This window comes from Elgaria multicarinata, chromosome 2 (genome assembly GCF_023053635.1).
Source record: "Elgaria multicarinata webbii isolate HBS135686 ecotype San Diego chromosome 2, rElgMul1.1.pri, whole genome shotgun sequence".
Lineage (NCBI taxonomy): Eukaryota > Metazoa > Chordata > Lepidosauria > Squamata > Anguidae > Elgaria > Elgaria multicarinata.
Genome location: NC_086172.1, coordinates 20,754,955 through 20,768,628, shown reverse-complemented (window position 1 = coordinate 20,768,628; position 13,674 = coordinate 20,754,955). Strand labels below are relative to the sequence as shown.

Sequence of the window (13,674 nt, the reverse complement as noted above, 5' to 3'; positions counted from 1 at the left end):
TGCATGTGCCTAGTAGATTTTGGGTTAGTTGTATGTTTTTTTCCTGATCTGCAGCCTCTCATACTGCATTGCAAGTTGCTTTCAAAATTCCTATGAGTTTAAAAATACCCTTGAGCCTTGGTGTATGAAGGGGCTGCTATTGATTGAAAGGAGTGAGCCCACTACCCTGCCTGAAAATCACCTCCATAGGGGATACATGGAATGAATTTTGTGAATTTCTGGATTGTGACTAGTGTCTTCCAGTTTAAAATATAGCTCATAGGCCAATCCTAAGTATGTCTTCGAAATTATTGCATGCAACAATTGCAATTAAGGGGACTTGCTTTCCTAGTAAGTATGCTTAGCCTGTACACAATTTTCTCAAGTGTGAATAATGATGCCTTTAATAGAATTGAAACAAAATAAGATGAGAATCCAGTGATAAGGGTGTCTTCAAAAAGGATACACGTCATTAATTTCCTCCTTAAATGATTGCTATTTTTACATGCAGCAACTAAAAAATTATCTGTTAGCTTAATTCTGGATCTTTGAAGAGAGCTGTTGAAAAGCTAAACATAAAGGCAGAATTTCCAGTGGTGGTGTGTCATGTGGCAGGTTTTTAGCGCTCCCCTTCCCAGGGGAGCGCTTTGCCCGTGTCTCTCCAAAAGCCCTGCCCCAGGTTCAGGGGCCGCTCAGAGCCATTCTGCATGAGGCGCACGGAGCTGCCACCAGAAGAAATGTGCCCCTTTCCCCTGTGCATGGAAGACCATTTCTGCCCATGCACAGGAATCTTTTGACCATAGAAATTTATTATCCTAAGGGTGTGAATAAGCACTGGTTTCTCTCCATGTATCTTATTGTTTTTACACAGTGTAAATATTACTAGATTTCATGTAATCTGTTTTCCATTTTAGTGACGCATGTCGTTATCCCTGAGTATCCTGTGCGAAGTACTATGAAATGCATGCTGGCAGTTTTGTCTGGATGCTGGATCTTGACATTTAAGTGTAAGTAACCAGATGGTTTTATGACCCAGACAAGTGCATGCGCCATTATTCTCTTTAACTCATATCCTAAACAATAATACTTCAAAAGCCTGAGATTCTTTTCTTAGGTAAATTACAAGAACTTAGTTCTAAATATTACGCCATCTGTTGAAAATGTGTTGCGCCCTGTGTTATTGTTAATGAGATGCCACTGAGTTAATCAGAGCCATTGCTTGTATGTAGGGGATGCAGCTGTTCACTGCTTAGCTTATTAGTAAAAGTATTGAGCCGCTTTAAGGGGAAAAAATGTCTGAAAAAATATTTTAAAAGCCTGTAGATAGTTACAGTGGTAATAGTCGGTGATCGAGGCCTGTTCTCTAGTAAGAGTAAACAACAATCAACTTAGTCTGTGTTTGGTTTCGTCACTCACCTGTTCAGAAAGATTTAATGCACAACTTAATTGATTGGGTGAACTGTAAGATGTTGAAAACCTCTCCGCAGTTCACAAATCGATCTTGGCGCCTGTTGTGTGCCTTGGCGAATTTAGATAATGTGTTAGCATTTGTTTTTCTGACAGTGAGTTGACTTGCAGTTATCTTTTGTTTAAGACTGCTCTTCATATTACATTTTAAGTATCCTTTCATTTCGATAACCGTGTTGAGTGTTTCCTTATCCAACTGTAACTCCTTTCATGATGGTATTCTAGCAGCATCATGTTTCAGTAATATTAATACTTTGTACCACATTGAAAGACTGTCGTCATGTTGGGCTTTATGCATCCAGCACCTGCCATTCTAGATGTGATGCTATAGCTGACTAGTTTAGAAAGATACTTGAAATAGGAGTGAGAGGTGGGTGTCGAAGCACACAACGTAGTGCTGAATATTAGGGATCTTTCATTAATAATGCTTCTTTGCAACATTACTGAGGCCTCATATACTAAATAAATACCCATGATTCCTGTGTCTCCTCATTGGTCATGAAACAGAACATCGTCTGTGCTATGCGGGATGCCCCTGATTTCTCCAAAGTGTGGGATTAAGTATTTTCCAGTTGAGCATTGAGTTGATCCATAGAAGCAGACCCTGATACCCTCTGAGCCTAAGTTCAATAAGCCTTCCCTTCAAATCACACCTCTGCCAAGAATTCAGTAGGTATCCTTAAGCAAGACTTCTGCCCTGTCGCTGCCTCAATTCCTCCTCTCCAAAAGGAAGATAATACTGACCCACTTCACAGAATTCCTGTAAGAATTGGTAACAAAATAAGGTGTGTGAAGTGTTTAAAACACGCAACAGTGTTATATAAAATACTAGCTCTCATCATTATCGTTTCTACCATTTAAAAAATGCATTTACTTATTGAAATTCTTAAACCTTGTTTATAGGGAGCTGATAGGAAACATATATAAAAATCCAATAAAGACTTAGGACTGGATCCAATGCTATCTGCCCACAAGCTGAACGGAAATCTCTGGTTGAGATACTCATTCCAGATCTGCTCTGAACAATTGCACCCACCCCTTGAACAACCTTTGGGGGTTCCCTAGAAAGAAGAGGAGATCAGGGAGAAGTCCTGTTGCATAAATGGAAGTCTGCTCACGTGATGATGGATAGAGCCCAAAGACTTTTAAAACATATTTTAGCACTTTTCCCCCTTAATTTAATGAGTTATGAACGTACTTATTAATATAGTCTTGGCTCTTAATAATCCCAGCTTAGTAAGCAATGCACTTTTTAAAAAACGCCAGTGAGTCTCCTCCCTGGTGGGAAATGTTTGGAATAACTCATGGGGTCTGATGCAGCTAAGTGCCTGTAATTAACACCATGGCTCCATCTGTTCCCACCAGTCTTTGTTATTAGTCTTCTTCAGAGTCATTACACGTTAAAGATTGTTATAACAAATAATTGGACTCCTGCTGATGAAACATTTGTCTAGGAAAAGTGATTCTCCCCCCCCCCCCCTGCTTATTTATCATACCTTCTGTTTGGCATTCGCAACAGCGGAATAAATCCCATCAGAGCACACACATAACATTTTATGGTCCAGTCTTAAGACTTGCTGTGCCAGCAAACAAGTGCTTTGGAGAGGACATAGTGGGTGCTGCCTAGAGAGACATTTGCCTAAGTCCCTTTGAAAGTGGTAGGATTACAGCTGTATCCCTTTTGGTTTCACCTGGGACCAAATGTTTTCTGAACGGTTCTGAGTCCCACTGGCCACTGTAGCAGTACAACATTCCTGCCCTGACGCTCTGTCAGCCTGGCATGGAGTTGGGCAGCTGCAACTGTTCAGCATCATGTTGGTCCTGGTTTAAGACCAGAGAGGTCTGTTTTAAGAAGACTGGGGCCGTAGCTAGACCTTAGGTTTATCCCAGGATTGTCCTGGGGTCAAACCTGTTCATCTAAGGGCCTTCCTAGACAAGGCCTTAGCGCGCTTTGAGACTCAGTTTCCCTGCTGTGTGTCCAGATGACGCACAGGGGAATCCGAGCCCAGGCCGCACTGAGGCCTCCTCTAACGCGCCATAAGCGAAGTCGCTTATGGCGCATCTTTTGAGGCCGGGGCTGCGAAACGTCTAGGAAGGTCTGTGGCTTTTTGCGGCTACTCGCTTACTCGCGAGTAGCCACGAAAAGCCACGGACCTGGCACAGCGCTCTTATGAGCGCTGTGCCCATTGGCCCGGGGGGGGAGAGAGGGGCAGGGGGAAGGCCGGACCCGGCAGGACGTGGGGGGGGAGATCAGGCATCGGGGATGGCAAGGGGGGGGCTTTGCCCGGGCAAGCGCCGAGCGCCGCCGTCCGAACAAGCAGGCGACCGGCGCTGCCAGGGGGTGGGGCTTCGTTTTTTTAAAAAAACGGACTTACCTGGTCCGGAGTCTTTGGGCCGCATGTGGCCCCTTTAACCAAAAAAAACCATGGTCGACGCTGCAGGGCTTGCGTCAGCCCTATGCGTCGGCCGTCTAGGAGGCTTTAAAGTTAGCGCGCCATCGCCCCGCCTCCCTGCCGACTTATCTCGGCAGGTCTAGCAAAGCCCATGGTGCCACACAGGGCATCCAGCGCTCAGGCAGGGATGAACCCGGGATGATCCTGGGATAAACCTTAGGTCTAGCTACGGCCTGGGAGTGAAATGCCAAAGCCAGCGAGTGAAAGGAGGATGGAAGGGAGGTGTATGAGGGGCCAGTGCCTGTTCCCAATTAGCTAAATCTTGGGTTCATTATGTCTGAACTTGCACATTATATTGAATACAATGAAGTGTGTGAATTCTAACTATCAAAACTTTTTTTAAAATTAGGGGTTCCTGGCATTTCCGGTCAAACAGATCTTGGGTATCAGGGCAGAAAGAAACTTCTGCCTGGAACTGTGAAGCTCTCTGGCTAACCAGAGTACAGAAGACTGGGCAAGAAGATTTAGTGGTCTGGCTGAGCATAAGGCAGTTTCAAATGTTGATGTTGAAAACTGGATATAGCTACGTGTGTGCTCACACAAGAATCACAGGGCTTGAGACTTCCACTCTCAGAGGGTGCCTGTAGAAGGCAAAAGAGTAGGTTCAGTCCTGGATTGACATACATTCCCTGTTTAGCTTTGAGAAAAGGTCAGTTTGTCTGCTGTTGCCTCCACCATACACAATCCTTTCGTTGCTTACCTATGTATACATGAACACAGAGATAAGCCATTGGTGGTTGCTAGGCAATGGACTGACAGATCTCCAAGAAGGTCCATGCTCACCACCTCCAGTTGCCACTTATCTGGGAGAAACACTCTACTTCTCCAGTAGGCAGACTAGCTCTCCATCCATCCATCTCCTAGGTCACACTATAATTCAATTCAGATATCATGCCAAACAATGATTTGCACTACCAATAGTTTAGAATTCAAACATGCTTTGTGTTTCCAAATGTACAATAGGTAAACCTTCGTTAGAGCTACCAGACTGCTTTCATTTTACACCTGCTTTAGCGCCCCAGTCTCCAGGTGGCTTGGCCTTCAGAGCCAGAGTGATGGCCATATCTATGATTTGTCAATTCAGACATCATGCCAAGCTATTGCTTGCAAATCCTCGTCATATTATGTGGTCAGATTCCCCTTTGATGACATATTGCAAAACTATGATTTCTAATTCAGACATCTCATCAAACATAGCTAGTTTTGGCGTGCTATCTGAATTGAGCCAATAGTTCTAACTTAACAAGTAGATTCTTAGCTAAGCAAGGTTTGCAACTAGCCCCCTCCAAAACTTCACTGTTAAAGTGCAGTCATTTTCATTTATTTCTTTAAGAACAAAAAGCCTTGCTTGCATTATGAACAGCAAGGAAACCTGTCAATATCATTCATTTATGTTCCTGACGACTTCTCAGCTAAAACACAGCAATATGCAGAACTTAATCTCAGCCCACATGCAGTGGAATAGTATTTGCTGTTTCCTACCCTCATTACAGTCACAGAAATAATAAAGGCAATGAAATGATGAAAGCAATGGAAGATATGGCTCCAGGCAAAAGAGGCAGACAACACTCCCTCAAATGGATTTATGCACCTTTAGAAGTTGCTCTATCCCTGATACAGCATTGAGTTGATATAAAAATGAGGAAGAATTAAAAAGTTAGGTCTTTTGTATGACTTATTCTTCCTTTCTAGTACTGTTTCATGTTATTCCTGCCATTACCAGTGAATTAAACCATCATTTGATGTGTTTCTAAGCTGGGAGCTGTCTTGTCTCAAATGCTGTCAAGAAAATGGTTTGAATCTGAATAATATTGCATGGCGTTCTGTGCGTTCCGGCGCCCTTCAGATGTATCAATTCATGAACTTCCCCAAAGCGTCTCTTGGAGATCAGGGCCCTCTCAGCTAGTGTACATGGCGATGAGCTGACAGCTGGGCTGCTAGTGGTATTTTCACAAGAGCTCCCCCAGCCCCACCTTTGGGCAAGGGGCCCCTCCTTAAATCACTGCTCTAGCTACTCCTGGATCAAGCACCTTCCTCCTCCTCGTTTCCTCCATGGTATTGTTCCCCCGTATCTCTCCACTTACATTTCCCAATATCTCCATGTTTATGAATTTTGATCTCCAGCTCCACCACTCACAACGGTCCAGAAAGGTCCCTTTCTCCCTTAAACATCTCTGTACTTTCTTGTATGCCTAAAAGTCCCCTCCCCCGAGCACTTGTGTGATGCACCTCTCTCCCTTTCTTCATATTCTCCTCGTTAAATAAAAGCACACGCGAGAAGCCTTTCGCCTAACCCCTTAATCTGCCCAGAGACCTTTGTTTATTGGGCTGTATAGAAATGAAAATCATCATCTTCATCATCATCTGAAGGAAGGACTTTAGCTCAGTGGTAGAATACATGTTTAATATACAGATGGGCCCAAGTCCAATCTCCAGGTAGGGCTAGAAAAAAACTCCTGCCTGAAACCCTGGAGAACCACTGCCAGTCAGTGTTGACAGTATTGGGCTAGATGGACCAGTCGTCTAAGGCAGCATCCTTAGGAAACTAAGCCTCCCAACTACTTGTAACTGAAACAGAGGCACATCCTTCCTGTTTATCCTTGCCTCCCTCTGTTTTCTTGTTGCCGCCCCCTTGTTGAATTTTAGATCAACATTTGTTACCGTATTTCTTCGATTCTAAGACACACTTTTTTCCCATACAAACATCTTTAAAAACGGGGTGCGTCTTAGAATCACGGGTGTGTCTTAGGTTTTTTTTTCTGTTGGTGGTACTGATGCGTATGATGATGACTCAGCAATCAGTTTAGTATTTCAGTAGTTAGGGGAAGCAAATCTTTGACTTCTAAGCCTTCCCTTTTTTTTACCACGGTTGGAGAGGAGCTGTCCTTCACCAAGATACTTCAAATCGTATAAAACAAACAATTATAAGTTCAGTTATGCAGAATGAGAATTTTAACTCAAATCTGTGTACATCTGTGCAGTATTCCAATTGGAGATTTTGGATTTTTTAAATACAGCATTTTAATATAATTGATGTGACAACTGTCCAGCTTACTGATGTAGTTTTGTGTTATCTTCTCAATGCCCTCTAGTGCAGAATAATATCAAACAGAACTATTTATCCATGCTGCTATTTATCCATCCCATTCCAGAGACTCCAGGCTAGGTGCCAATATATTTAATATGCTTCACTTAGGGGAGTTGCTCTCTGAAGTTTAGGTTTCATGAAGATAGCTGTGGTATTGTGTAGGTGAATTGCATGTTGGGAGTTGTAGTAGAGGCATGGAGGGGAGCTGGGAGGAAGAGGAAGTGAAGGGTGGAGTCAGGAAGATTGGCGTTAGTGTTTGTTGGAGTTTCAGTTTCAGTGTAGGCTGAGAATAAAGTAGTGTTTAAGAAGATGTCTCTGGTATCTTAAGATTCTTGCAATACAACAGTAGCCCAATGTGATCCAATACAGTGCGGATTATGATACCGTTACTTAATGGCTATAGAAGAGAAAGGCCAACCACTACTATGAATTAGTGCAAGTAGAACCAAATTCTGTTTTGTTTTCTTTTTAAAAAAATCCTGTTCTGTCAAGTGAGCAGATGATGGAAGGAATACCCCTGAAAATCTGCAAAACGTAGAACGGATTTAACAGCATGCATACATCCCCTAACCTGAGGCTTGTGTTATTTACTTACTTATTATCTTTTATTGTTATTTTGCCTTTCCACCAGCAGGCCTAAAAGGCAGCTTACAATAAGAAAGCACAATTAAACCTGAAAACAGACTGATGAGTGCATGAAAAGTTGTCTGTAATTGTGGGTTGGTCCTCCTCCTGTGAATGGAAGGGGCTCCTTCCATCTACAGAAGGCTTCCAATTCAACTGAGAATTTCTACTGATGTAACAGGGGAGGAGGTAATCTTAGATTCTCCCCCCATCCCCAAATCTGCTTCAAAGGGTTAGGGAACCTTCTGGAACAAGAGCACAACAGGCTGCAAATGGAAGGAGAATTGGTAAAGATCACCTGCCCCACTTTTGTGCCCACAGAAGCATTCTGAGCAGATGTCTGCTCAGGCAATGCTCCCATGGGCAAAAAAGAATTGGGATCCACACCACTGTTGTTTTTTTAGTTCATACTCACATCTGTATCAAGAAGAGTAATTTAAATTAAGCTCCTTCCGTTGCTAAACTGTTGATCCCTCTGACCTGTTGCTTCCTTTTTCCACACATATTATATGGTAAGTGGTATTTGTGTTATTTTTCCTATCAGTGTAGCATCTTATACCAACATCACTCTAAATTTACCTATTAAGGGTCCTATTAAGCCTTATGAAAGTCTTTAAATATTGGTCATAATAATTGGTTTTGAACGTCATCCAATTTTGAATCCTACTCCCTTAAGCCAATTATATTCCAGTCAGTCAAGGTTTGGTTTTGCCTTTTGTCTTCAGGGGTTGAAAATATGCCTCTCTAAAACTTAGAATAAAGCACTACATTTCCCCATCTTTATATCTCCCCACCACCACCACAAATTTCAGGGGCAGAGGCCTGCCTGCAGATGGAAGCCAGGGAGCAAGAAGAGAAGTATGAAATCGATGGCGGTCCACGACGAGGCCGGCTGAACAAAGAACAGCTGGTGAGGACTTCCTGGATAATCTTTAAATTGCCTTTGGAGCCATATTGTGACTTTTTACCACTTGCCACCTTTGCAGAATGAGGGAGGTGTAAGTGTGTGCTTTATTCCAGCATTTGCTTTTGATAAGTGATAGACAACGGCTAACTTCCAAAACCAATTTCAAACTGTTAATGGAGTTTTGTTGTCATATATGCTGGTAACTCTTTTCGGTACTTTCGAGGTAAGCCTTAAAAACGTGTATTCAGAATGTTGCCTGAAACATAAGGGTAGACGCTTTCACCCTTCAGTAATCCTTAGTACTCCAGGGTATTTCATCTATGTGGGGTGGGGATGGGGGTAGTTTTTTCCAGTGTAGTAGCAGGTTTCAGCTCCTACTGAGAAGCAGTCATATCTGAAATTGGAAAATAAAGTTTACGTTTGCTATTTAATCTCCAGTTCAGTTTTTTCTTCTCTGTGGGTTCTCCTGAGACTACTGTGTAATGATGTTTGGTTGGTTTGGGTGGGGGGAGTTAATTATGACTAGAGACATACAAAGAGCTTGCTGGTTCTTTTGAATATAAATATATAGATGAAAGGTAGACTAAGAACAGAGTAACTTCAAAATATATTTAGAGCTAAACATTTTGGCTTCCACTCTCATCAGTAGCTGTGATGCTAAATGGTTACCAAGAGTGGACATTTGAAATCTGGGAAGTGAAAACTCCAAAGGAGAAATTCAGAATATATATATATATATATATATATATATATAGTGTGAAATGCAGCCCCTCCCATTCTCTCCGCACATTTCTACCAATAGCATTTCCTATTCCAAAACTCAATATAACATTTTTATTATTATTTTGGTTTATACTCCCACAGCACAACTCTTCCTGTCCCTAAAGGCACTGCATGAGGTTTTCTGCAAGTTCCACTCAATCCCCCTGTCCTTCACTTATTTATTTATTTATTTATTTATTCATTTATTTATTGCATTTCTATATCGCCTAATAGCCAAAGTTCTCTGGGCGGCTCACAAAAATTAAAACCATTCAAAGTATAAAACAACAGTATAAAAACATTGATATAAAATACAATATAAAAGCATAACCAGGATGAAATCAGTAGCAGTGCAGAAATACAAATTTAAAGCAGCAAAGTTAAAATTAATTTATAGATTGTTAAAATACTGAGGGAATAAAAAGATTTTCACCTGGCGTCCAAAAGAATATAGTGTAGGTGCCAGGCGAACCTCTTTAGGGAGGTCATTCCACAGCCGGGTGCCACAGCGGAGAAGACCCTCCTCCTAGTAGCCACCTGCCTCACTTCCTTTGGCAGGGGCTCGCGGAGAAGGACCCCTGAGGATGACCTTAAGGTCCGGGCAGGTACATGTGGGAGAAGATAGCCTGGCCCCAAGTCGTTTAGGGCTTTAAATGTTAATACCAACACTTTGAATCACTTGCATTTCCTCCACCCCCAGGGTCTCTGACTTCTTTTTTTGATCCCTCAGAGTTCTCGGAGCCCATCGTCTCTTCTGTCCTGCCTTTGGAGCTACCCTGCCTTAAGTTCCTTGTCAATTAGCTCACCTACGTAGTGCGCTCTTTCCCACTCATGTTCTTGTCACCCGTGGGCTTCTGCTGCTGTCTCCTTTGCCTTCTTTCCCAACAGCGTATAGTCCTTCTTGTCTGCTGGGTATATTCCAATTCAATTGTTCTTGTCCCTTTCCAAACAAATGTGGCACTATTTGCCAATATTCTATTGCCGACACCTTCCTATCATGGAGTTTTAGGCTCAAGCCTGAAACAAACTATTTATCAGGGAATCTTTCCAGCCAAGAATTGAGTATTCCCAGGATCAAGATCAAAGGTGAGGGGAGATCAGAGCAATAAAGAGAGTTACTTGCTTCCTTTCATACTGCGGAGAGTGTTTTCCTAAATTGGGGAGTAGCAGGTTATCTCCAGACATTAGTTTCAAGGCTGCGGGCTTTGAAATGCAAAGAAGACAGCAAGGGAGGAGGTGAGAGTTACAGTTCAGCTGCAGGTTATCTTCCTAGCAGAATCCTCCCAAGCACGGGACTTGGATTGGCAAATTGGCATCATGCCAGGTCTGAGAAAATAGTTTAAAGATTGACAACTTTTCATTATAAAGGGGAGATGAGAAGGGTTCGAGATTTAGGGCTTATTTTATTTATTTATTTATTTATTTATTTATTTATTACATTTTTATACCGCCCAATAGCCGAAGCTCTCTGGGCGGTTCACAAAAATTAAAACCCTAATAAAACAACCAACAGGTTAAAAACAAATACAAAATACAGTATCAAAAGCACAACCAGGATAAAACCACGCAGCAAAAATTGATATAAGATTAAAATACAGAGTTAGAAGAGTAAAATTTAAATTTAAGTTCAAATTAAGTGTTGAAATACTGGATGAATAAAAAGGTTTCAGCTGGCGATGAAAGGAGTACAGTGTAGGGGCCAAGCGGACCTCTCTGGGGAGCTTGTTCCACAGCCGGGGTGCCACAGCAGAGAAGGCCCTCCTCCTAGTAGCCACCTGCCTCACTTCCTTTGGCAGGGGGTCACGGAGAAAGGCCCCTGTGGATGATCTTAAGGTCCGGGCAGGTCCATATGGAAGGAGGCGTTCCTTCAAATAACTTTATGCTTCACCTGAGTGGGTGAAGCATCACCATTAACACTGGAGCAGACCTCTGGAAGGACCAAGCCTTGCTCTGTTTAGAAAGGTTTACAACAGGTAACTCTGTAAGTATAGTTAGGCTAAGACAGCTAGCTGCTTTATTATTTTGTCTGCTGACCACATTTGACCATTCTGTTGGTAAAGGGTTTTTGCCTGAAGCTTCAGAGTGAGGGAAGGGGAAACAGCCCTTGAGCACCCTGAGACTTCATGGACGCTCAGATAAGGACTGAGCATCTCCTGTCTCAGCCCAGGGGCCAGAGGAAGTGGTGGCAGTACTGGTTTGGGGGGGGGGGGGGTTACTTGAAGCCTGGGTCTAGGCTGAGGTCCCTTAATACCCCTTTAGTCAGCCAGTCTCAGGAAGGGTAGGTTGATGGGCTGGATGACACTTCCCATTTGAGCAACTTTGTGAACATATTTTAACATCACACCATTTGTGCTAATAGGTAATAGTCAGGCAAAAGCCAGTCGCTTTTTTAAACAATTATTCAAACTAGAGTATGACAAGAGGAGTTGGTTTTAGGGGAATAACAAATTAGAGAGATGAATTCTAAAGGAACTGTACTATGACTTCAACTTTTTTTAAAACAATCTTCTTTATTTTAGTTGCCAAAGTTGTTCGATGGCTGCTACTTCTATTTTCTGGGAACATTTAAGAAGCACAATAAAGATAACCTCAAAGAATTGGTGAAAGCAGGTGGCGGACAGATTCTCATGCGGAAACCCAAATCGGATAGTGATGTGACACAGACAATCAATACTGTAGCCTATCATGCCAAGATTACTTCTGATCAGAGTTTCTGTACACAGTATATAATCTATGATGTATCTTCTAGTTACAACCCAGAGAAAGTTCGTCAAGGAAAGGTTTGGGAGGTGCCATCTAATTGGCTTATAGACTGTGTGATGTCATTTCAACTTCTGCCTGTTAAGAAATGATGTTTCCAGCATCGTGATTTTATGTAGTTTTGGCTTTCAAAAAGAGATTGAAATTATGTACCTTAATGTAGAAACTGCTATTAATGATCGGGTTCTCTGTATTTACCCCTTAAAAATTATTTGGAGCAGGAGTAGCACAACCAAAATTCTCTTCAAGTGTTAACTGGTGGGGGGTTTTAACTACTGAGAATCATTTAACTTTTCATATGTTTGTAAGTATTGGTTTTTGTATTAATTGATTGGATTTCTGTGCATCTGAGTCAGACTGTAATATATTTGAAAATTTGTGCACTTCTGGTTATTGGGCATATTCTGAAAGTGTGGTTATTTTACACTTAAATCCTGTGGTTACCTTTGAAACTTCCATCAGGCTACTAGAATCCCTTTGGCTACTAGAATCTGGCTACTAGAACCCTTTTTATTAAGCAAACTGCAGCATGCAATATAGTATGAACCCACCTATTAACACAGCTAAAGGCTTTTCCTGTTTATGTATAGTGAAATTGACACTACCGTTGTTGTTTTTCAATTCATAAATTAATTGTTATGTTGGCAATCATGATGTCTATTTTATGTTGTATTTTTCATGTTTTGTGTGTCATCAATGATAAATCATGACTTGAAGCATTGCTGCGTGAGCCTTTTGTTGTGTATGCGTGTTGTCTAGTGTGTGTGTGGGCGGGCGGGAGAAATGTAGACGATCCCCATGCCAATACAGTCCTTCCAATCATAGATCAAGATTCCAGCCCTATACACATTCACAGCAGTTCAGATTAGTTGTCAAACATTGCTTAGGTGGATAGTTACTGCATCTCAGAACACCACGAGTACTTCTTGACAACCTCTGGACATTCGTTCAAGTCCTTTGAGGCTGAAGTATCAGTGCAGTGTATCCACAGGTGTGAGGAACCTGTGGTCCTCCAGATGTTGTTAGACTCTTCTGATAGCCCCAGCCAGCATGGCCAATACTGCAACATCTTTGGGAGTGCTACAACAGCTTAGCTCTGACTCAGGTAAACCCCATTTCTGGGCTGTGCAAAATCTGATTGAAGGTGGGGGCTCCCATGATGGAATGCTTTCCCACATGCCCCCTCCCAAGTTTTCCTGGGAGAAGGCTTGGCTGTAGAGTTGCCATATTCTGAATCCACAAAACTGGGACAATGTTTCTTTTTTGATGGACTTGTCTTTCTCCCCTCTCTCCTTTCCTCCCCTTCATCCCCGCACTCCCTCCCTCCCACTCACCCCCCACAAAACTCTCTTCCCCCACAAATAGCCCAGCAGCTCTGTCTGGCGCTTACCCTAAAGCTGTGACCGCAACTAGCCAAGCTCACCAAACTATTTTGCATTGCATGGGACTCAGGCAGCCTGAGGAGAGCACGTGCGCCTTTCCTTGCTGCTGTTCCTCTTCTATGCAGCTGCAGGCGCAGTAAGATGAGTCGAGGTGAGTGACTGAGCTGAGCGTATGGAGGAGCGGTGGTGTTCTGGAAAAGGCGCCAGATTAATGCATCTTTTTCTCTGCTGCTGCCACTCCACTGAGCAGGC

At 42.6% G+C, this 13,674-nt stretch overlaps 1 protein-coding gene across 1 annotated transcript in view; it reads left to right on the top strand.

Annotated features, from left to right (window-relative positions):
- The window catches only part of BARD1 (BRCA1 associated RING domain 1), a 61,947-nt gene extending 49,219 nt beyond the window's left edge, over positions 1-12,728 (top strand). The window contains exons 9-11 of the mRNA XM_063118560.1: positions 894-986; positions 8,424-8,521; positions 11,800-12,728. Coding sequence (XP_062974630.1) covers positions 894-986; positions 8,424-8,521; positions 11,800-12,132 — 524 coding nt within the window. The 3' untranslated portion in view covers positions 12,133-12,728. The remainder of the gene's footprint in view (positions 1-893; positions 987-8,423; positions 8,522-11,799) is intronic.
- The last annotated feature ends 946 nt before the right edge of the window (positions 12,729-13,674 follow it).